This window comes from Rhinoderma darwinii, chromosome 3, assembly GCF_050947455.1.
Source record: "Rhinoderma darwinii isolate aRhiDar2 chromosome 3, aRhiDar2.hap1, whole genome shotgun sequence".
In the NCBI taxonomy this organism is placed as follows: domain Eukaryota; kingdom Metazoa; phylum Chordata; class Amphibia; order Anura; family Rhinodermatidae; genus Rhinoderma; species Rhinoderma darwinii.
In genome coordinates, this window is record NC_134689.1 from 392778826 (window position 1) to 392803642 (window position 24817).

At 44.5% G+C, this 24817-nt stretch overlaps 1 protein-coding gene across 1 annotated transcript; it reads right to left on the reverse strand.

Annotated features, from left to right (window-relative positions):
- Positions 1–8539: 8539 nt before the first annotated feature.
- EIF3G (eukaryotic translation initiation factor 3 subunit G) lies at positions 8540–24456 on the reverse strand. The gene is made up of 10 exons (XM_075855444.1): positions 24182–24456; positions 21874–22001; positions 19683–19771; positions 12797–12856; positions 12606–12710; positions 10994–11186; positions 10556–10663; positions 10011–10147; positions 9290–9396; positions 8540–8634 (listed from the first exon to the last, which is right to left on the reverse strand). Exons 1-10 carry the CDS (start codon positions 24340–24342, stop codon positions 8619–8621), a joined length of 1104 nt encoding a protein of 367 aa, XP_075711559.1. The 5' UTR covers positions 24343–24456; the 3' UTR covers positions 8540–8618.
- Positions 24457–24817: the final 361 nt, after the last annotated feature.

Below are 24817 nucleotides of genomic sequence, written 5' to 3' on the forward strand. Positions count from 1 at the left end.
ACCCTGATGTACTCCGCACATATTACATATACCCTGATGTTCTCCGCACAGCTTACATATACCCTGATGTACTCCGCACAGCTTACATATACCCTGATGTACTCCGCACAGCTTACATATACCCTGATGTTCTCCGCCCAGCTTACATATACCCTGATGTACTCCGCACAGCTTACATATACCCTGATGTACTCCGCCCAGCTTACATATACCCTGATGTACTCCGCACAGCTTACATATACCCTGATGTTCTCCGCCCAGCTTACATATACCCTGATGTACTCCGCACAGCTTACATATATACCCTGATGTACTCTGCACAGCTTACATATACCCTGATGTACTCTGCACAGCTTACATATACCCTGATGTACTCCGCCCAGCTTACATATACCCTGATGTACTCCGCCCAGCTTACATATACCCTGATGTACTCCGCCCAGCTTACATATGCCCTGATGTACTCTGCCCAGCTTACATATACCCAGATGTACTCCGCCCAGCTTACATATACCCAGATGTACTCCTCACAGCTTACATATACCCAGATGTACTCCTCACAGCTTACATATACCCTGATGTACTCCGCCCAGCTTACATATACCCAGATGTACTCCTCACAGCTTACATATACCCTGATGTACTCCTCACAGATTACATATACCCTGATGTACTCCTCACAGATTACATATACCCTGATGTACTCTGCACAGCTTACATATACCCTGATGTACTCCGCACAGATTACATATACCCTGATGCACTCCTCACATATTACATATACCCTGATGTACTCCGCACAGATTACATATACCCTGATGTACTCCGCACAGATTACATATACCCTGATGTTCTCCGCACATATTACATATACCCTGATGTACTCCGCACAGATTACATATACCCTGATGTACTCCGCACATATTACATATACCCTGATGTTCTCCGCACAGCTTACATATACCCTGATGTACTCCGCACAGCTTACATATACCCTGATGTACTCCGCACATATTACATATACCCTGATGTTCTCCGCACAGATTACATATACCCTGATGTACTCCGCACATATTACATATACCCTGATGTTCTCCGCACAGATTACATATACCCTGATATACTCCGCACAGATTACATATACCCTGATGAACTCCGCACAGCTTACATATACCCTGATGTACTCCTCACATATTACATATACCCTGATATACTCCGCACAGATTACATATACCCTGATATACTCCGCACAGATTACATATACCCTGATGAACTCCGCACAGCTTACATATACCCTGATGTACTCCTCACATATTACATATACTCTGATGTACTCCGCAGTTAACATATACCCTGATGTACTCCGCACATATTACATATACCCTGATGTTCTCCGCACAGATTACATATACCGATGTACTCCGCACAGATTACATATACCCTGATGTTCTCCGCACAGATTACATATACCCTGATGTACTCCTCACAGATTACATATACCCTGATGTACTACACATAGCTTACATATACCCTGATGTTCTCCGCACAGATTACATATACCCTGATGTACTCCGCACAGATTACATATACCCTGATGTTCTCCGCACAATTACATATACCCTGATGTACTCCTCACATATTACATATACCCTGATGTACTCCACACAGATTACATATACCCTGATGTACTCCTCACATATTACATATACCCTGATGTACTCCGCACAGTTTACATATACCCTGATGTACTCCGCCCAGCTTACATATACCCTGATGTACTACACACAGCTGACATATACCCTGATGTACTCCGCACAGATTACATATACCCTGATGTTCTCCGCACAGATTACATATACCCTGATGTACTCCGCACAGATTACATATACCCTGATGTTCTCCGCACAGATTACATATACCCTGATGTACTCCGCACAGATTACATATACCCTGATGTACTCCGCACAGATTACATATGCCCTGATGTTCTCCGCACAGATTACATATGCCCTGATGTACTCCGCACAGATTACATATACCCTGATATACTCTGCACAGATTACATATACCCTGATATACTCTGCACAGATTACATATACCCTGATATACTCTGCACAGATTACATATGCCACCACATTATAAACTGAAATACCAACGAAACCCAAAACAGAACTATTACCAAGCAAAATCCATGCTCAAAATGGGGGTCTTTCCCTTCTTAGCCCTACAGCGTGCCCAAACAGCAATTTATGGCCACAAGTAAGACATTACCATACCCGGGAGAACCCGCTTAACAATTTATGGGGTAAGATTCTCTAGGGGCACAACATCTTGTGCGGTGAATGGGCAGATCAGTGGAGAAATTGCAATTTTCACTTTGCACCATCCACTGTGTATTCATTTCTGAAAAATACCTGTGGAGTCTAAATTCTCACTACACCCCTTGATAAATGCCTTTAGGGGTGTAGTTTCTAAAACGGGGTCACTTTTGTTTGGTACATCAGTGGTTTTGCAAATGCAACATGGCGTCCGCAAACCATTCCAGCAAAATCTACGCCCCAAAAGATAAATACCGCTCCTTTTCTTCTGAATGCTCCCATATACGTAAACAGCTGATTATAACCACATATGGGGTGTTACAGTACTCGGGAGAAATTACTTTACAAATGTTGGGGGGCTTTTTCTTCTCTATTCCTTGTAAAAATGAAAAATGTTGATCTAAAACTAAATCTTGTTGGAAAAAAAAAAATTATTTTTCATTTTTATGGCTTAATTCTAATTAATTCAGCAAAAAACCTTTGGGATCAAAATTTTCACTATACCCCTAGATGATTCCTCAGGGGGTGCAGTTTCCCAAATGGAGTCACTTTTGGGGTGTTTCCACTGTACTAGTACTACAGGGGCTCAGCAAATATGACATGACACCCAGACACTATCCAAAATCCAAATGTTGCTAGTTCCATTCTGAGCCCTACCGTGTGTCCAAACAGATGTTTGTGACCACATGTGGGGTATTGTTTTACTCGGGAGAAGTTGCTTTACAAATGTTATGGTGCTTTTTCTCCTTCAGTCCTTGTGGAAATGAAAAAAAAAATACCTAAACCTACATTTTCTTTGAAAAAATGTAGATTGTCATTTTTACGGCCTACTTCCAATAAGTTCTGTAAAACACCTGTGGGGTCAAACGGCTCACTGTACCCCTAGATAATTTCCTCATGGGGTGTAGTTTCCTCATGGGGTCACTTGTTAGGGGTTTCCACTGTTTTGTCCCCTCGGGGGCTTTGCAAATGCGACATGGCCTCCGCAAACCATTCCTGCTAAATTTGAGCTCCAAGAGCCAAATGGCGCTCTTTCCTTTCTAAGCCCTGCCGTGTGTCCAAACAGCCATTTATTACGACATGTGGGGTTTTTTGTTTTACTCGGGAGAAATTGGGCTACAAATCTTGTGGTGCTTTTTCTACCTTAGTTCTTTTGGAAATGAAAAAAAAATTGCTAAACCTACATTTTATTCGAAAAAATGACGATTTTCATTTTCATGGCCTAGTTCCAAAAATTTTTGCAAAAAAACTGGCCTGTCAAAATGCTTGCTACACCCCTAAATAAATTCCTCAAGGGGTGTAGTTTCCCAAATGGGGTCACTTTTGGGGGGTTTCCACTGTTTTAGTTCCACAAGACCTGTTCAAAGCTGACATGGTGCCTAAAATATATTCTAATAAAAAGGAGACCCAAAATCCACCAGGTGCTCCTTTGCTTCTGAGGCCGGTGCTTCAGTCCAGCAGCACACTAGGGCCACATGTGGGATATTTCCTAAAACTGCACAACCTGGGCAATAAATATTGAGTTGCATTTCTTGGGTAAAACCTTCTATGGTACAAAAAAAAATGGATTCAAAATGAATTTCTGGGAAAAAATAATGAACTTTGTAAATTTCACCTCTACTTTGCCTTAATTCCTGCGCAATGTCTAAAGGGTTAAGAAACTTTCTAAATGCTGTTTTGAATACTTTGAGGGGTGAAGTTTTTAAAATGGGGTGACTTATTGGCGGTTTCTAATATCTAAGGACCTCAAAGCCACTTCACAACTGAACTGGCCCCTGTAAAAATAGCATTTTTAAATTTTCTTGAAAATGTGAGAAATTGCTGCTAAAGTTCTAAGCCTTGTGAGGTCATAGAAAAATAAAATGATGTTCAAAAAACGATGCCAATCTAAAGTAGACATATGGGGGATGTTCGTTAGCAACATTTTTGTGTGGTATAACTTCCTGTCTTACAAGCAGATACATTTAAATTGAGAAAAATGCTAATTTTTGAAATTTTTCGCAAAATTTTGGTGTTTTTCACAATTAAATACTGAATGTATCGGGCAAATTTTGCCAGTAACATAAAGTCCAATGTGTCACAAGAAAACAATCTCAGAATCGCTTGGATAGGTAAAAGCATTCCGGAGTTATTACCACATAAAGTGAAACATGTCAGATTTGAAAAATTAGGCTCTGTCAGGAAGGTCAAAAGTGGCCAAAGAGGGAAGGGGTTAACATCCTATTGCCAGACACGCAAGATAGCGTTTTGTTTACTTTCTGTTGAAGCCGAAAAGGCTTTTGATAGGGTACACTGGGTGTTTCTCCTCAGTGTCTTGATTCGGGTCGGACTTGGCTCTACAATGGTGGATAGGATTATGGCGTTATATCACAGGCCTACGGCTCGGGTACGAGTTAATGGTCTTTTGTCTGTCTCCTTGCCTATTACAAATGGGACGAGACAGGGGTGTCCACTTTCGCCTCTTTATAGGTGTTGGTCATGGAACACCTGGCTGTGGCACTGCGGAATAACCCTAACATTAATGGCATTTGTGTTGGGGTTCAGGATCACAAGTTAGCACTGTGCGCTGATGATGTTCTCGTTTACCTTACGAATCCTATGCTCTCTTTGCCGGGGGAGTTTGAGCGATTTGGTCACTTGAGTAATTTTAACGTCAATTATTCTAAATTGGGGGCGCTGAATGTATCTCTGGACGGCCCTCTAGCTGCTCATCTCATCATTTTCCCGTTTAAGTGGCAATCTGCAACTTTAAAATACTTGGGGATTCATATCCCTACACATTTATCTGACCTGTTTACCATGAACTACACACCTGTCTTATGCCTCATGCACACGACCGTAAAAACGCCCGTTATTACGGGTCGTAATTACGACCCGTAATAACGGGCTCATAGACTTCTATTGGCGACGGGTGCCTTCCCGTTTTCTCACGGGAAGGTGCCCGTGCCGTTGAAAAAGATAGAACATGTCCTATTTCAGGCCGTAATAACGGCACGGACAGTCCATAGAAGTCTATGGAGCTCTCGTAATGACGGGTGGCTACATGTGTGCACCCGTCATTACGGCAGCGTTGCTAAGCGACGTCAGTAAATAGTCACTGTCCAGGGAGCTGAAAGAGTTAACTGATCGGCAGTAACTCTTTCAGCACCCTGGACAGTGACTACCGATCAGTATAAACCTGTAAAAAATAAAAATAAAAGACGTTCATACTTACCGAGAACTTCCTGCTTCCTCCAGTCCGGTCTCCCGCCCGTTGCCTTGGTGACGCGTCTCTCTCGACATCCGGCCCGACGTCCTGGATGACGTTTCAGGCCATGTGACCGCTGCAGCCAATCACAGGTCAATCACAGGCTGCAGCGGTCACATGGACTGCCGCGTCACCCAGGGATGTCGGGCTGGATGTGAAGAGAGGGACGCGTCACCAAGACAACGGCCGGTAAGTATGAATTTCTTTAACTTTTATTACAGAAAGGGCTGTCCCTTCTCTCTATCCTGCACTGATAGAGAGAAGGGGCTGCCGATTAGTGCAGTGCTATTTTGCCGCCAAGAACGTGCTCGTAAATACGGGTGGAATACGGGTGACACCGGACCCATATTTACGGGCACGGGTTCGTAAATACTGGTGCAAAACGGGTGGAATACGTGTGACACCGGACCCGTATTTACGCCAGTATTTACGGGTGGGAAAAAATACGGTCGTGTGCATGAGGCCTTACAGCGTACCTTGCGAGAATTGGAGGCGTATGGGGGTAGGCGCAGGTTGTGGTTCGGACGTATTAACGCTGTTAAAATGGATATCTTGCCTAAATTTCTGTATATATTTCAGACTGTCCCCATTGTGGTTCCTGTGTCCTTCTTTAAGGCCTTGCATAGGGCCATAACCAAATTTGTATGGGGCTCTTTCAAGTCTCGGATTAGATTTTCTGTTCTCGGTAGGCCCAAGGTGGAGGGGGGTGCGGGCTTGCCGGACTTTAAGCGTTACCATCAAGCCGCGATCCTCATGAGGTTGGTGGATTGGTGGATACCTGAGCAATGGGTGCGCATTGAAAAAGGTATGTCTTCTCTTGCATTGTCCTCTCTGCCTTGGTTGTCTGGCTCACAGCGACCATCATCTTCTCTGCTTTGACTCCTGTTTGATAACCCTTCCTTCCCTCCAGCGGTGGGTGTGGACACATTCCTATGTTGGGGGAGACAGGATGGCGGATACTTAGCTCAGACCCTTACGTCCGATGGTACGATTTTGTCCCTTGCTGCTGTCTCTGAGGCCTGCCTGGGGAGACGATCAATATGGTGGTCTTATTTCCATCTGCGTTCATATCTCTATTCCATCAGTGATTGTTTGGTGTTTGGATAAGAATCCTTTGGAACTTTATCTGTCCTTGACTTCTGCTCCTTCTCACATACTGAGCTTTTTGCATGGGATTCTCCGCCCTAGCTATTCTTTTTCTCAACTGGTGTTAACTACGGCATGGGATGAGGAAATGGGGGTTCGACACTCGGAAGAGGATTGGGGGACTTCCTTTTTCTTGGCTCACAAACTGCCGACTTCTTGTTTTGCTCAGGAACAAAATGATAAAATCCTTACCAGATGGGACCGTTGTCCTTCCTTCCTGCATAGGATATTTCCTGATGTGTCTGCTGATTGTTGGAGGTGTGGGGAGGCTCCTGGAACCATGTTGCACATTTGGTGGGATTGTCCCAAGCTCCGTCCCTTTTGGGGGAAAAGTTTTGACCTCGGGAACAAGCTGTTTGTCACCGACGTTCCTACAGCTCCTTCTATTGGGTTGCTTTCCATGGTTCCTGGATCACTCCCACACCTCAAGAGGTATTTTTCTGCATTTTTTGACTGCAGCTCGCACTATCATACCACGTCACTGGAAGTCCATTCATGTGCCTTCTTTGCAGGAGTGGGTTACTGAAATGAACGGGATTATGAGGATGGAGGAGCTGATGTCTGCTGACAGGGGTAGATCTGACATCTTTGTTGAGCAATGGTCAGTCTGGTCAGTGTTTCGGGGTGGTGCTGATCTGCCTCTCTGGTTGGATGGCCTCTTTTGAACGCTCCTATCGCCAATGCGGTGTGCTTTTGTTTGTCTGTGCTTCCTTTTTTTTATCTTGTGTTTGTGTCATTTTGTGTTGGAATTAAAACTTAAAAATTGTCATTCTAACTGGTTTTTTGGGACTGGTTTCCCTACATATTGCACTACCTTTGAATTTAATATGGATATTATGTTATCTGCCATTGGATGTTATCTCCTCTTTCTTATTGTTCTTTGCTGCTTGGGAGAATATCTCTTGCCTTTGAATTTATGTACTTGTGAACTTCTACACTTTGAATTTATTGCACTGTGTGCAAAGTTTTGAAATATATGATGTCTTATTTGCTATTTTATATTCTGATAAAAATTGTTGACATTTGACGTATATCATAGTTGGATGAGGGTCTGTGAGGGACAAAGATGGAGCAGGTGTCAGATGTATATTAGGCCAGGATCGGCGCCCATTGTGTAGACACGTTCGTGCACCTGAAGATTTAATCCATGTAAAAAGTTCTGCAACTTTCGAATATACTTCCTCCCCATTTTTAAGATCTCCGATTGCTGTCAAGGAGTAGGAAAATATTTGTTGCGTTCCAGAGCCTAAAAACCTGTCCTGATCATGTCCAACTGACAGCTTCAGGGCTTATAAGTGTATTAGACAGAATTCCCACCATGCACATTTTTTGTAGATTCAGCAAAAAACATACACTACAGCGCATGTTTACAGCCCCCCTTCACATGTTGAGGACCCCATCCTCCGATCTCTCTTGTAACGAGCCTTGCACCTGTGTCAGCCGGACACGATCAGGACAGGTTTTCAGCCTCTGGGTGTAAATAAAGGTGTATTACATCCACATTGTTTCTATAAATTCATAGGCATCGATGGTGTATGGACTGAAAGGCTTGCTGCCTCTTTGTTCTAGGGAGCCGTATGTCCAGTGGTCTAACCCCTATTGACCTCATAAAAGTCTATGGTGGGAACTCCCCCTTGCCAAATAAACACCAGGGTAACGTCCGTGTAGGACGAGTGGTGACGGTTAAAGCTGCAGAACCATGTGCTTGTAGTAAATGTGCACCTGTGACTGCGGAAGACTCTATATATATATATATATATATATGTGACTGCGGAAGACTATAAAGCAGAAGGGAAAGCTGCGGGTTATAAATAACATCAGAGGTTCCTTGGTGTTCAACTGATTTATTAGCATGGAGCGACAGATCAGAAATGCTTCATCTTCTAACCTTACACAGGGGTTTCCACTCAGTTGGTTGACGGCCTGTGGGGGAAAAAAACAAAACAACATTTGTAGAGTTCGACACAAAGCGTTTATTATAAAGAGTCGTCGCTGCAATAGCTGGCAGCCTTATAAAGCCCGTCCTGTCCTACAGCAAAGCATGCTGGGAGCTCTAGGATGGATAGAATGTATTTTTAGAAAATTCTGATTAAATGTGTTGTACGATATTAGAAAAACATAGTGCGGCATATCCGTGGGCTACGTCTGGTTATTAGTGAACGGGACCGGACGACACGAGCAGACGCCACTGAGAATAGCACAGCCCTAGAGTAAATGGCGTCCGTACCGTCAGCGTTGTGCCAATTCGAGTGCCAATTCGAGTTTGAGCTGAACAGTCTAGTTGCTATGGAGACTGCCCAACAACCGCAGCTATGGTTTTGTCAAGCAAGAAAGCCATAGCAATCGGTCTCTCCGTTCAAAGCAGAATTGTTATGAACTGAGGGCAAAGGGAGGTGCACGGGATTTCAGCCACATCCGCAGGATACGCCATAAAGGTGGATGATGGAAATACCCCTTTAAGTAGTCGTGGTGTTCAGCAATGCACTTTGTGGACCTTTATATAGAAACCGGTTTCCCATATTTAATACTGCATAAAACAAGGTACCATAAACAAGCCGCGTAGTCAATGAGAACATACTTAGCCCATTCCACGTTCAGAATTAGATGGTCGTAACCGAAGCCAGAAACGCCAGCAATGGCGCGTGCCGCGTCTTCCCTGCGGTGAAAACTGATAAAGGCAAAACCCTGGTGATGAAAAGAAGACGAGTAAATATGAGGCACAAACCAAATCATTATACAATATCTGTCCGTAAAGGACACACGGTTATGCCTACGGTGCGGCTGTGGGCGGGGCATGACACCAGAGAGAATCCCATGTGTCATGCCCCACCCCCTCTGTCCTGCACTATGAATAGCACAGTATCCGCTTTACATTGTGTTCCTCTAAATTTTTAATTCAGAACCCCCCTTATTGAAGCCAATTTTCATTATTACAAACAACCCTCCCAAGTATCCCCTCCGCTGACCCAAATCCCTCCTTGCTTCTGAGGTTTCCTTCCTTTCAAATACATAGAATACAATCCAACTAAACGGATGAGGCCGAGCTAAAAAGCAATAAAGCAGTCGACGCTAAAAGCCTTATTCACCCGGCCATAATACATGTTCTTATAAGGAAAACCCCTTTTATTTCTCCTGTGGTGGCGCTGCCTGTATATTAACCAAAAACTGCCAGGTTTCCCCACATGTAACAGCTGATCGCTGGGGGTGCCAGCAGGGGACACTTTATAATCTGATTTTCATCAAGGGACCCTTCTAAGTAGGGATTGTCCAAAGAGGATGACCACTGTAAGATCCGTTACCTTGGACTGTCCAGTAGTTTTGTCCTTCGCCAGGTAGATACGAGAGATGGATCCAAAAGGCCTGAAGAGCTCCTGGAGGTCGGTTTCTCGGGTATCTTCAGATAAGTTAGTAACACGGATAGTAGCGTTGTCGTCAGCTACGGAGAGAACGCAAATAAGCAGGTGATCACCTCAACTCCACAGAGAACGTAAACCGGCCCTCCACATCTACAAGGGTCAGTGCAAAGATTTCATGAGTGCACCGCACCCTTCCAAAACATTTTTATACCTTCCAATACTTGGAAAATGGGAAAGTAGCACAGTCCCCTCTCCCCTCCAAGTCCGCACACTCACTCATTTACGCATGGTCCCCATGATCCTGCAGTACTCGAGTCACTCAATGACCCTTTTTATTAGATAAACATACAAGGTCTTGTTCACATAGTGCAGTTTTGAGTGTCAAATCCAGGATAGGATAAAAACTGGACTGTGTGAATAAGGCCCCCGAGAAATTACTATGTCAGGGTCCTGAGGGCCAGGTGAACAGATGTGACTACTATCTTTACCTCTGCGGTTAGGCTGCATGGACTCTCCTCTCCGGGTGGCTCCATCTCTCAAACTGGGTGGAACATACTTTCCGGTCTTGCTCACCGGAGCCTGTGCTGGTTCAGGTTCTGTGGAAAAGGCAAGAACATAGTATTAAGAATACACGATGTTCCACTCCTGGCAGCAGCATTGTATGCGTCTCTCCTGTCAAGATATTACAGGGGGTTGCCCACTCAAGAAAAACGCCCTACATCTGCCCCTGTGAATGAGGGTCCCCCTCTACAAGTCCATCAATGGAAAAAGCATCTTACACTCTCCAGGACTTGGCTTGTCTATTACATGGTTGCCCGATTAATACTACATTTCCTCCGAGACGCCAGTAGCTGTACCCCTGGCGATCATCTCATCTGTGGCGCGGTCCTCGGTGGATATACCCTAGAAGTGCCCACAATACATACCAGATCCTGGTACTTTCTCCTTGTCTGCTGTGGAAAGACCCAGCTGCTCGGCAAGTTCCTTCTGCATGGGACCCAGAGTGTCTTTGTAGGGACATCTTGTGGTCCAATGGTCTCCCTTACAAATTCTACACGATACGATCTTCTGACCCTTCAGCTTGTTCATTGGGTCTTCCTCTTCCTGATTATTCAGATCCTGTAAGAGCAGAAAACTGAAGTGTCAGCTCCAAACTACATACACAGCAGTGCACATGGATAGAACACGTACCATAATCAGACCAATCAAACACCGGGAAACCAGCAGAACATGATATTATACTAGGACATTCATATTAAAGGGGCTTTACCATCTTAGGGCCTGTTCGCATCACCGTTCGCTTTCCGTTCTTGGGTTCCGTCGGAGGTTTACGTCGGGTGAACCCCGCAACGGAAAGTGAAACCACATCTTCCGTTTGTCACCATTGATATAAATGGTGACGGAAACCTCGCTAATGGTTTCCGTTCGTCACCATTCCAGCAGGTTTCCGTTTTAACGACGGAATAAATAGCGGAGTCGACCGCGCTATTGATTCCATCGGAAAAACTGAAATCTGCCGGAATGGTGACGAACGGAAACCATTAGCGAGGTTTCCGTCACCATTTATATCAATGGTGACAAACGGAAGCTGTGGTTTCACTTTCCCTTGCGGGGTTCACCAGACGTAAACCTCAGACGGAACCCCGTAATGGAAAGCGAACGGTGATGTGAACAGGCCCTTAGACATTTATGAGATACCACAGGATATGCTGTTAATGTCGGATAGATGAGGGTCTTAGCGCTGGGCCGCAGGTCTACCTGGAGAATAGGGGACCCCTGTCTCCACCTGGTGAGACGGCCGCTGCCAGGCAGAGACTCGGTGAAGACGTGGCTGCTGAGCTACGCTTTTTCCGTAACAGCATTGCAGAGTGAGTTTGGCTGTTTCCGTAATCTCGGCCACCTCTCCACTCAGTCTCTACTGCTCTCAACATAAGTGTGGGTTCCAGACCAGCATCTATCGGAAATGTACTGCATATGCTGTGGACACCCTGACCCCCCCCTTCCTAAAACTCAGCCCCTGACAAGCATCGGTTCTCGATCTGTCTGACTCGGCCCATTGTCCATGTAGTCATTTGAATAATCATCATGCAATACTACATTTCTCCTGCAGGGGAAAATATAACTGGCCAAATCTCCTATCCCACCCCCATTTTAATATGAGAGCTTTGGGTCAGACTCCCAAACCCCCGGCAAACTGCTTATTTTTATAGGGGTCTCAAGAGCTGGACCCACAACTCTCATATTAGAGTGGTCATCTGGGATGAAACAACCCCTTTGAGAGGGTCTCTAAGGTTCACCCATTCAGTACATAGAACAACGTAATGGAAAACGATTCTGGATAAATGTTAGTACCCCTCCAGCAAGTGCGTGACAAGTGCCCAGGTTATTCTGGGCAACCCCTTTCTATGTTGGGCCCCCTCCTACTGTTATGTCCAAAGAATGGTGCTTCTATTCTATCATCTTTGGGAGGTGACAAGCACATGGCTCTTTATATTGATCAGTCCCAATAATCGCCATTGAGTGAAATCGTGTTCTCACCTCTTTACTGGTGATAAAGGTCATCAGGACGTCATCGCTGACCGTGGTGGTGGCTACATTTGGTCCGGCTGGGTCATATTCTGAATTCCCAAACTTCTTCCAATTCTGAGAAGAGATGAAAACAAAAAGGGGGTCAGATTAGGGGATCAGTATTGCCTGAGGGGACATGTCTTTGTAATCTCGGCACTCACCTTCCTCCGAGCCACCACTTTGGAAGCTTTACGGTTTTCAACTTTAAAGGTGCGCACAATCTGAAATTAAGGGGGAAAAAAGCTGCTATATAAAAACTGATCATTGATTACAGATCACACTGAATTTTACATAAAACTGTGTGCGCGGTGTGGTAGGAGCTCCTCTCTTCTCCTTCATCCACCCTTCCTTTTGTGTTTTGTATTGATAGGGACACCTCAGTGCCCGGCCCCTGCCCCGCATACATGACTTTCAGGACTTTTTCGGGAATAAATCTTAACCATTGTATAATGAAAAGATCTTCAACTTTCTTTATGCTCGGTCTTGCTGTCAGCCCATGTAAGCAGTTAGCACCTTTATGAAGGGTTCGTTACAGCATATCAAAGCTCTCTTAACCCTTTCACGCCGCAGCCCTTTTTCAGATTTTCACTTTCGTTTTTTCCTCCCCACATGCCAGAAGCCATAACGTCTTTATTTTTCCGTCAATAAAGTCCTATGAGGGCTTGATTTTTGTGGGACGAGTTGTAGTTTTTCGTAGCACCATTTATTGTGCCATATAATGTACTAGGAAAATGAAAAAAAAAAACGCAATTCCTTCATTGTTTTTTGTGCGTAGTTTTTACGGAAATCACTGTGCAATTAAAACTACATGTTCACTTTATTCTCTGGGTCAATACGATTACGGCGATACCAAATATATATAGTTTTTTCTATATTTTACTTCTTTTATAAGTAAAAACCGAAGTGTAAAAAAAGAAAATTTATTTTGCGTCACCAAATTCCGAGAGCCGTAACTTTTTTATTTTTCCGTTGATTAAGTGGTATGAGGGCTTATTTTTTGCGGGATAATCTGTAGTTTTTAATAATACCATTTTGGTGTAAATGCGACGGTTTGATCACTTTTTATTTCATTTTTTGAGGGAGATTAGCGGACCAAAAAAATAGACATTCTGGCGTTTACAATTTTATTTTTTACGGCGTTCACCGTGCGGGTTACATAATGATATATTGTAATAGTTCAGACTTTTACGGACGCGGCGATACCAATTATGTTTATTTTTTTTACTAGGCTCTAGGGGAAAAAGTTTTTTGTTTAAACTTTTCATTTTTTATTTACATAAAAAAAAATAAAAAATACTTCATTTAAAGAGGCTCTGTCACCAGATTCTCAAACCCCTATCTCCTATTGCATGTGATCGGCGCTGCAATGTAGAGAACAGTAACGTGTTTTGTTTTTTTTAAAAATGTTCATTTTTGGCCAAGTTATGAATCTTTTCTGTGAGATTTGCAGCAAGGGAAACGAAATCTCGTTTACCTCCGTAATCTCGCGAGATTACGCGTGGCTTGCGGGAATCTCACAGAAAAGATTCAGAAGTGTCAGGATTCTGAATACACATGACGCCCAGGCTGGATTTTATGTGTATTCATTATCACGACACTTGATTAACGTTAATCTCTGTTTATGTGGCTGCACATCGCTGCTGTGTAAATCAATGGAGATGAGTGTATTATGCTGACTGGTCACTGATTGGTCAGCGTCATACACGTAAACACGCCCAGTTGGACATAACGAAAAAAAACACGCCCAGTTGTCCATTTCAAAGCTCATTTGCATAAATATAAAATAGCTCATAACTTGGCCAAAAATGAACGTTTAAAAAAAAAAAACATGTTGCTGTTATCTACATTGCAGCGCCGATCACATGTAATAGGAGATAGGGATTTGATAATCTGGTGACAGAGCCTCTTTAACTAATTTTTACTTTTTTTATTAGTCCCCCCCAGGGGACTTCAACCAGCGATCGTTGGATCGCTTGCACGATATACTGCAATACTAATGTATTGCAGTATATCGCGATTCTGACGGAGGCAAGGCTTAATAAGTGTACAAAGATGGTGGACCCGGGGGCCTTAGCAACCAGGCAGCCATAGCAACCATCTCCACCCCACGATTGCGTTGTGGGGGGCGCGATGAGCTCTTAGAGGGGGTCGCCCCCCTCTTTCTAACGATTTAAATGCTGCGGTCGCTATTGACCGCGGCATTTAACGAGTTAAACTAGCGGGATCGCGCTTGAGCGTAATGCCGCTAGTTACTCTGAAGTGTCGGCTGTAATATACAGCCGACACCAGCATCATATGGAGCGGGTTCCGTGAGCCCGTTCCATACTTCTCCTAAACGACTTTGGCGTATGGATACGTCAAATGTCGGGAAGGGGTTAAAGAGACTGTCACCAGTTTATTAATTCCCGATCGCGTAACTAATCTAATCGGCGCTATGATGCTGATAACTACTGTGCGATTTGTTTTTTAAAAAAAACACATTTATTATTTGCAGGATTATGAGCATTTTTCTAAATATGTTAATGTGGCTCTAATAGCCAAATAGGAGGTGACTCTTCCTTTTCTCTCTGGGCGGTGTAATGTTTTCTGTATGACGCTGTCCAATCAGCATCCAGCTTCTCCCCCTTCTCTGCCCAGCAACGCAGCGTCATCATATAGTATACAGCTTCCATTCCCGACTGTGTATTCAACTGGCGATACCTCCGGTTGTGTCACAGCTAGAACTGCCATCCTGGGGTCATATGATCTAGGTGATCCACAGCACAAGATATGGCTGTGTAAAGTGATCCCTCCCTCTTCCCTCCAGCCTCTCACACGGTGTGAAGCAGCTTCATGCTGATAGGACAGCGTCAGAGGCTGTGAGGAGGCTCCACCTCCGGAGAATCGCTGCGGTTACCTCCCAGTTGTCTAATAAAGGCTCATTTATGAGGGTTTTTTTTTTTTTAAATAATATATAACTTTTAGGGCTCGTCCACAAGCTGCGGAATTGCCGTGTTTTTTCGGGCCGGAATTTCGGATATGAAATGTTGATTTTTTTTCCTATTCTTAACCTGCGGTCTGTCGCATGCGCGTTTTGCATCTCTCCGAGTGCCGTACCGGAAGTTGTCATAGTGCATTGAATGTGGGCGGAAAGGACGCAGAAGGCATGGGACTGGATGGGTGCGGGAGGCGTCATGCAACGATTTAGGCCGCTTCATTTGGTTTAGTATTTAAAGAGGCTCTGTCACCAGATTTTGCAACCCCTATCTGCTATTGCAGCAGATCGGCGCTGCAATGTAGATTACAGTAACGTTTTTATTTTTAAAAAACGAGCATTTTTGGCCAAGTTATGACCATTTTTGTATTTATGCAAATGAGGCTTGCAAAAGTACAACTGGGCGTGTTTAAAAGTAAAAGTCCAACTGGGCGTGTTTAAAAGTAAAAGTCCAACTGGGCGTGTATTATGTGCGTACATCGGGGCGTGTTTACTACTTTTACTAGCTGGGCGTTCTGATGAGAAGTATCAGCCATTTCTCTTCAGAACGCCCAGCTTCTGGCAGTGCAGATCTGTGACGTCACTCACAGGTCCTGCATCGTGTCGGCCACATCGGCACCAGAGGCTACAGTTGATTCTGCAGCAGCATCAGCGTTAGCAGGTAAGTCGATGTAGCTACTTACCTGCAAACGCCGATGCTGCTGCAGAATCTGAAGCCTCTGGTGCCGATGTGTCCTCGCTCGTCTGACACGATGCAGGACCTGTGAGTGACGTCACAGATCTGCACTGCCAGAAGCTGGGCGTTGTGAAGAGAAGAGGATGTTACTTCTCATCAGAACGCCCAGCTAGTAAAAGTATTAAAAACGCCCCGATGTACGCACATAATACACGCCCAGTTGTACTTTTACTTTTCAACACGCCCAGTTGTACTTTTGCAAGCCTCATTTGCATAAATACAAAAATGGTCATAACTTGGCCAAAAATGCTCGTTTTTTAAAAATAAAAACGTTACTGTAATCTACATTGCAGCGCCTATCTGCTGCAATAGCAGATAGGGGCTGCAAAATCTGGTGACAGAGCCTCTTTAAACCCCTGGTGGGGGCTAGCATTCATCACCTCCTGACGAAGGGTGAGAAATGCGCGTCGAGGTGTCTCCCCAGGTGAATATTTTCGGCCATCGTGCCCACCACAGGTATTTGACCACATTCTATCTATTGCATTTTCTTGCACCTTTGCTAGATTGGATCCGTGGCCTGTCCAGTGGGACTATCCTAGGTATTCTATCCCCTGATGTACAATTACTGAGATGTATCATTATGGATTCCACCATTTATATTGGATTCGTGTGGCTCTTCTTCACCCGAGATCGTTTTGAATATATGCTTTTAATTGTTTTGTACAATGTTTGTCTAATTATTGTAGGGGGGGGGGTATTTTGTCCTTTGATTGGAGACCAATAAAGATGATTTATAAATATTATTTTGGATTACTTGAGTTTTGATTGGGCTTTTTGGGTTTTATGGTAAAAAATATATTTTATGCTTTTGATATATGCTCGGGATATATATCGGTTATCATTTATAGATTTAAAAAAAAAACTCTGAACTTTTAGTACTTGTCCACACTCTGCAGAATTGCCGCGTTTTTTCCGGCCGGAAAAAACGCAGCAGAACACAGTAGCAGCATAGTGGGTGAGGTATAACAAATCTCATCCACACGCTGCATTAAAAGTCTGAGCAGAAATTCACCTGCGGTGCGTATTTTTCGGAGTGTGGATTGAATTGCTGCGTTTTTCAGAGGACAAGTCTCCATCTCTTAATATTGTGAAAAACGTAGCAAAATCCGCACCATTTTCTTTCGGAAAATTTCTGCGGCAATTCCGTTGAAAAACGCGGCCAAAATGGTGCGTATTTTGCTACGTTTTTCACAATATTAAGAGATGGAGACATGCCCTCTGAAAAACGTAGCAAAATACGCACCATTTTCTTCCGTAAAAAACGCAGGAAATGGTGCGTTTTGGCCGCGTTTTTCAACGGAATTGCTGCAAAAATTTTCTGCAGCAATTCTGTTGTGTGTGGACAAGCCCTTAAAGTAACAAGCGTTTTGGGACACAATTTTCACTAGTATTATCAGTGTGACAGCGCCTTTCAGATTAGCTAGCATTACTAAACTAGTGACAGAGCCTCTTTGACCTGCCATGCAGCAGTGCGAGGAGGACAAGGTCATGACAGGTCTTCAGCATCTCAATATAAACAATGAATTTTCCTATTCACTGACTGCAAGCAGAGGTCTGGAAATTAGGGAGAACGTTCAGAACTTTTCATTACACCCTAATTTACATCAAAGTGGAAAACCCCTTTAAGTGTGCGGCAAAACAACAGAGTGTAAGGCCTAGTTCACATGGAGTATTTTGCAGGCAGAAAAATCTGCCTCAAAATTCCTTCAGAAATTTTTAGGCAGGTTTTGACATGCCGGAAAAAAACGCAGCGAGAAAGGCGTTCTCTGCTTCCCATTGATGTCAATGGGAGGTCAGAGATGGAAACGCCCGAAGAAAAGGCATATTGCTTTTCCCGTGGGCGTTTTTTGGCGCTGATTCAGACACGGTTTCCGCGTCAAAGACAGCACCAAAATACTCCGTGTGAACTAGCCCTAGGACGAACTCTAGTAAGACTTCATTAGAATGGTATATTATTTCACCAGTCATTGCTTCTTGCGAGGCTCCCCCTAGTGTTTGGTTTTGACAGAAGTGATTCTATGCACAGGCCTATCTCTGGCTGCACCCATCTCTGGTTTAGGCATTATGCACACCACCATTTCCGTTTTACGGACCGCAAAACACGGATCCTAGTGGCTTCCGTGTGCTGTCCTTTTCTGTGGACACATACGCTAGAATGGATGAGACAGACAGCAAACACGGACAAGAACAGAACCTGTTCTACAATTTTGAGGAACGGGCACACGGATGCGCAAGGCCCTATAGAAATTAATGGTATCCGCAAAAAAAATAATGTAAAAAAAAAAAATGGATAGGACACTGATGAAAACAACGGACGTGCGCATGAGGCCTAAAAGTAGTAAAAAAAAAACAAAAAACGATATAAGTTTGGTATCTCGCTAATCGTATTGACTGGTAGAATAAAGTTAACATGTTATTTTTACCGTACGGTGAAATCCGTAAAAAACGAAACCCCTCAAAACATTGAGGAATTGCTATTTTTTTCCGATTCCACCCCACGAATCTTTTATTTTTTTTTTCAGTTTCCCAATACATTATATGGTAGAACAAATGGTACCGTTAAACACTACAACTCGTCCTGCAAAAAACAAGCCCTCATATGGCTATATTGATGAAAAAATAAAAAATGTTACAGCTTTTGAAAGGTGGGGAGGAAAAAATGAAAATCAGAAAAATAGCTGGGTCCTGAAGGGGTTAAAGAAACCTTCTGGCATGAATCATGTAGCAGAGGTAAAACGATATTAGTCTTGTGTAGTTACTCTCAAATGGGCAAGAACAGGTCGTGGAAATGTGTTGACTTGTATGCAGGTGGGTGACTGAGTGACCAAAGAGGTCTCCATAGCCTCAAAGATGGCCGCCAGTTATTGCAACAGCTCCGGAGTATAAACTGCTGCTCCACTTAAAGACATGCTGTGCAGACTAATAACAGGATGAGCTCACGTAAGTTTCATTACTTGGGCATAGAAGCTCTAAAACGCATACGTACGTCGAGAGCCTTGTGCTGTGACAGGATTAGGGGCTATTCACAAGTCACCGCACTATGTGAACAGACTCTTCTGATGTAGCTCTAGCCTGACACATTACCATGCCCATTGATAGGTATAGCACAGCTCTAATTACCCAGAAGAGGGGCATATAGAAACAATGACAGGTTCTCCTCCCACTGCATCTATAAGGATGGATTCGATCACGACAGATCGAGGCAAGCTAAGTTCAGAATTACGGGACAGTTTTCTGCAATAAATCTGCCACATGTGAATTCACCCTAAGAGGCCCTTGTAAAGAGACGTTGGTAGATCACATGTAAGACGAGGAGATGTCACCTGACTGCACCCACCTTAATCTTCTTGTCATTTTCATCCAGCTTGTATTCTGTGATGGTCTTGACGTTTCCATTGATGACCTCTCGAGGTGTGTCCAGAGCAACTATGGAAGATCAGAGGTTATACCAATATATCCTGACCTCATTATTCCGACCATCATCATGTAGAGCTGTGCCTCGGGGGCCACTATTCAAGGCCGTGGACACATTAGTATAAAATTATTTGTATATAGGTTATTGGTTACCTGGAGTTAAAGTTGCACAGATTCAGGCTGCAATCATTATTGATTTTCAGACCCCCTGATAAGTAGTCTACAACCTGCTCCTTGTTTCAGACTTTTCCTGTGGGAATGTCCCTCCCAGTAATACATACTGAATGTGAGGTCTACGTATCCAGAATGCTGCTGCCTTCACTAGCTCCCATGTATCAGCACAGCTTCATTTCTGTACTGCTTTCTCCTTCTACAGCCCATGAGGGATCTCCTCTCCACATACATACATGCTGACTTGATGCTGAGGAGTGTGTGGTTTACCCACTCCCTCCGTCTTCCGAGTGTCCGTGGGTTCTCTCCTTTCTCTCTACACTGATAGCTGTGTGATTGTGATTCCCCCTCCTGTGCTCTCCTTCCTATCTTTACATTGATACAATTCAACCTGTGTGATCTGCCCTCCCTCTCCACACTCTGATGTGCCATGTACAACTCCCTCCTACTATCTCGAACACTGAAAGAAGGGAGGGGGAGCAGATTACGTCAGCCGGATTTATATCACAATCACCAGCAGTCAGCTACAGACAAGAGTTGCACAATACTACACAAAATACAAAATGATAGAGAATTTTTAAAGAAGATTATATAGAAAGTTGCTTAATTTTGCATTTAGAAAAAAAAAAAATTCTATGCAAAGGTGTCCATAGACTTTAAGACAAAAGGGTTTCCACACCATCCATAGACCAGACACCGCCATGATCCCAAGAATGAGGGTGCCTGTTCCCCTGTACCTGGTGGAACAAGCACATGATAACTGTCTAAAGAGAGGAAAATCCCCTAAAGATGGCTTTCCCATAATCATTATTTATCACCTATCCACAGGATAGGTGATAAATATCTGATCGGTCGGGGTCCGGCCGCTGAGCCCCCATCCGATGATGAGAACGGGCTTACCTTGCCATTCCTAGGAGCCACATAGGAATTAAGTAGTACTGCGCAAGCTTGGCCAACTTTCCATTCATTTCTTTGGGGTTGCCAAAGATAGCGCTCAGCAGCCCCAAAGAAACGAATGGAGTGGTGGTCAAGCATGCGCACTACCAATCCATTCCTATAGGACTCCCAGTAACGGCAAGGTAAGCCCGTCCTTGTGATCGATGGTGGTCCCTGCGGTCGGATCCCTACCAATCAGATATTTCTCACCGGTCCTGTGGATCGGTGATAAATAATGATCATCTTCTGACGGCTTTTTCCATTGAGAATAACAGAGAAGTTGGCATTGCTAACTCCCAAGGTGCAAATTGATATTCTTCCTCAGGGTGGGAGGGCCTTCCCCATGACTATAGGGGTAACATACACAAGATTGACAAGGCATGGAAAGTGTGAACTGAGGTGGAAGTGTTTTATATATTTGTATGTATACTCTGTGACCAGGTGACCAAAGTCAGTTGTCCATAGCCTCCAAAATGGCTGTAAGGTCCTGTCTCCAGTTCAGCCTAGGAGCACAAACTGCTGCTCGAGCAATACGACGTTCCCCTCGACATAAGACCAGGCTAGGTGAAGTCTGAACTTAGCGCTTTGCCGAATTGCATCATGGTACTTCAATGTGAAGGGGAAATTGCCCATAAAAGGGGTTGCTCCTTAGTATTTTCTACACTGCCAAATGACAACACTATAGAACACTGTACATTCTGTACTGAACTGGGAGCAACTATCGCGGCAGTAATTAGGCGGCCATATTAACACTCCATGAAGACAATATAGAAGCGGATCCCATCAGAGGGCGGAAGGAGATCCATTACTTCTCCCGTGGTCTATCCGGAATATTACAGTTTATGCCGAGTTTGCCGCGCAGACCAAAGGAGCTCAATGTCTGCCGAAAGAAAGACGCCGCTGATGGGAATACACAGAAGAACCGTGCCAATGTTAACATGAACACCCAGAATGAACGGTGTTGGCGAGTAATACTGGCAGCAGATGTGATTACGGGTTATACTTACAGCCAAGATCCTTCTCCACAACTGGAGCTGGAACTGGAGCAGGAGCGGGAGCGGGAGCAGGAACTGGACTTAAGGGCTCCACATCTTCACCCTCCTCTTCTACTTGGTCAGCCCAGCTGGGCTTGGAACTGGAAGAGAGGACACATGCATGTTACCCTGGAGAGTCAGTCTGTCACCCCCCGACTGCTGTATTAACCTGGTCACTGCCGGAAAATATTATACTGTCCCCAATTTAGGCGTCGATAAATTTATAATATAGAATTTCTGCCTCAGTTGTTTGTTTTTTTAGCACAGCTATATTAGGGGACCTCAGCTTAGATACATTGTCTATTGCAGTCTCATACACACATACTACCAGGCCTGGATCAAAATCACGATTAATGTAACGTGTAACCTGGATTACGATTATTGAGCAATTTTAGGCCACTCCCCTTGTGCGTGCCAAACCCACTATTTGCATGCCACACCAGTGAATTAATATAGATCCCCTAAGCCTGCCGACACTGCCCCCCCCCCACACACCCCTAATAGTGCCTAATAAAAATAATAATATACATACTCACCAAACCCCGGTCCAACGACGAGTGGAGTAGATCCCTCTGCTCCTCCAATCTGTGTTGTTCGGCGCATATTTTCAGATTCCGCAGGACTGCTGCCATATACAGGCATCCTATTGTCCTCAATGCCCACCCCACTTCTTATTTAGCCTCAATGCCCACAGCAAACGGACCGTGCTCGCCCCACAGGTATATACATGGATGATAGGGTTATATACAGGGTTGATGGGGGTTATATACAGGGCTAATGGCAGGCTGTACATACAGGGATGATGGGGGTTATATACACAGGGATGTTGGGGGTTATATACAGGAATGATGACGGGCTGGTCTATACGGAGATGATGGGGACCCCTGTATATAAGCCCCTTCATCCCTGTATTTACCAGTCAGCTATCATCCCTGTATGTAACCCACATCATCACAGCAGATACTAGACAGCTATCATCCCTGTATCAAGGATTGATGGGGGTAATATACAGAGATGATGGGGGTTACATACAGAAATGATGGTTGCTATATACAAGGACCCCCATGATCTCTGTATATTACCCCATCAACCGTGTATAAATCATTGGGGTGGGTAGTTTTTGAGGGTAAACAAAAAGTAAAAAAGACAGGCATTGAGGACTCTGTGGACCAATAGGATGCCTGATCCGTCGGTACATGGCAGAAGTCCAGCGCAGATAGGCACAAGGCAGTGACATCATCGCGCCTGTCTGTGCTGCGCTGTGAGCGCCCAGCGTTATACAGTGAATAGTAGAGCAGGGATCTGACCTTTCCCTGCTCTACTATCGGATTCAACTGTATCTGCGTCCTGAGGACGTAGATACAGTTGAAACCGAAATGCGCAAAATGATCTCAGTTAACTGCGCAGTTATCCTTTTTTTTTTTTTTTTTTTAAAGGATTAATTGCCCAGCCCTACCCCAGGCTGCTGGTCTGTCTCATGCTTTACACTGCAGCTCTGCTTATAACTAACAGCAGAATAGCGAGCGCAGCTCTGGAGTATAGTACAGCATGTAACTCAGGATCAGTACAAGGTAAGTAATATATTTACACAGTGACTCTACTTAACTATAAAACGATGCTGAAAGGTGGAGGCAAGCTTTTATTGAAACACGTCCGTTCCGATATCACCTTGCTAGTCTTGTCAACTTGTAGTCACAGCCTAAATTTGGTCAACTGTCGGAGTGCAAGCCAGTCACGTCACTTTTCCCATCTTGAAGTGCAGCTCAATCTGATAGAAGCCGCCCACACATGAATTGGGTGACAAGTGACATGACGAGCAGAACCCTCAGATCTCATTGTGGTCCTGAGCAGGTTCCTCCACTCTGAGGCACATACAGGGGTTATCCACACTGGTGCTAGGGAAAGAGGAGGAGTTACAGACGACAACCAATCAGATTATTGCTCTAGTTTCTGTAGCCAAATAAAAGCAGCAACGTGATTGGTTGTCATGGACAACTGCTCCTCTAGCACTAGTCATCTGTGACTTCGGTGTAAGAACACTCCAGCTGCACAGAGCGCAATGAGAAAGGCACAAGTCGCGAAAATGTCAAGAAAAAAGTAAGTATTTTGGTGCGACAACCGCCATCCTCCCATATGTTTCCGCTCCTCCATCAGCACATTTCTACCTCTAACTCCATATGTCTCCCCCGCTAGTGGTTCTCTTCATTATATCACCAACTGACTCAAAACCCCCTCCCCTCGCCCAGGTGGTAGCTTCCGCTTTCCTTCACCCGTTACTCACTCGTAATCTCCGGTCGGCATGGCTCTACCTGCGTTGATGGCGCCGCCGGAAGTTGAAGAGAGAAGCGAGACGCAGTAAGCCGCCAAAGAGAACACTTCCGGTGCCGCTCTAGCCACCGGCTGAACCTCTCTGTGGTGGTGGAGGACTAGGTCACATGACATCGTCGGGCAGAGGACGCCTACAAAAAGGTGGCAGGGGATTGCAACGGCGACAGACGCTGTCTGTGTAATAACAGGGGACAGTCACAGACCCTGTGCGCTCCACGTGGGAATGGATGGAGATAACTTTACTCCTCTGTTTCAGAAATCGCGTCGTTAAAATATCGGTTTTTGTCTGGCAGAAAAAAAAACTGCCTCAAATTCCTTCCGTTTTGAGGCAGAATTTGAATTGCCAGCGGTTGTTTGACGCTTTTTCTTCTGCGCTAATTAGGCTGTGTTCACACTGAGTTTTTTTGCAGGTGGAAAATTCCTCCTGCAAAAACTGCTCCAGTAGGTTTTTGCACAGTGGTTTGACAAAAACTCGTCAAGGTTTTTTTTTCCTCTTTCTGACTGATTGAAATGGGGTTTTGGAGGCGGAAACCGCCTCTAGATGGGTCATGACGCTTCTTTTGACCGCTACGCAGTTTTTTTTAGGCCC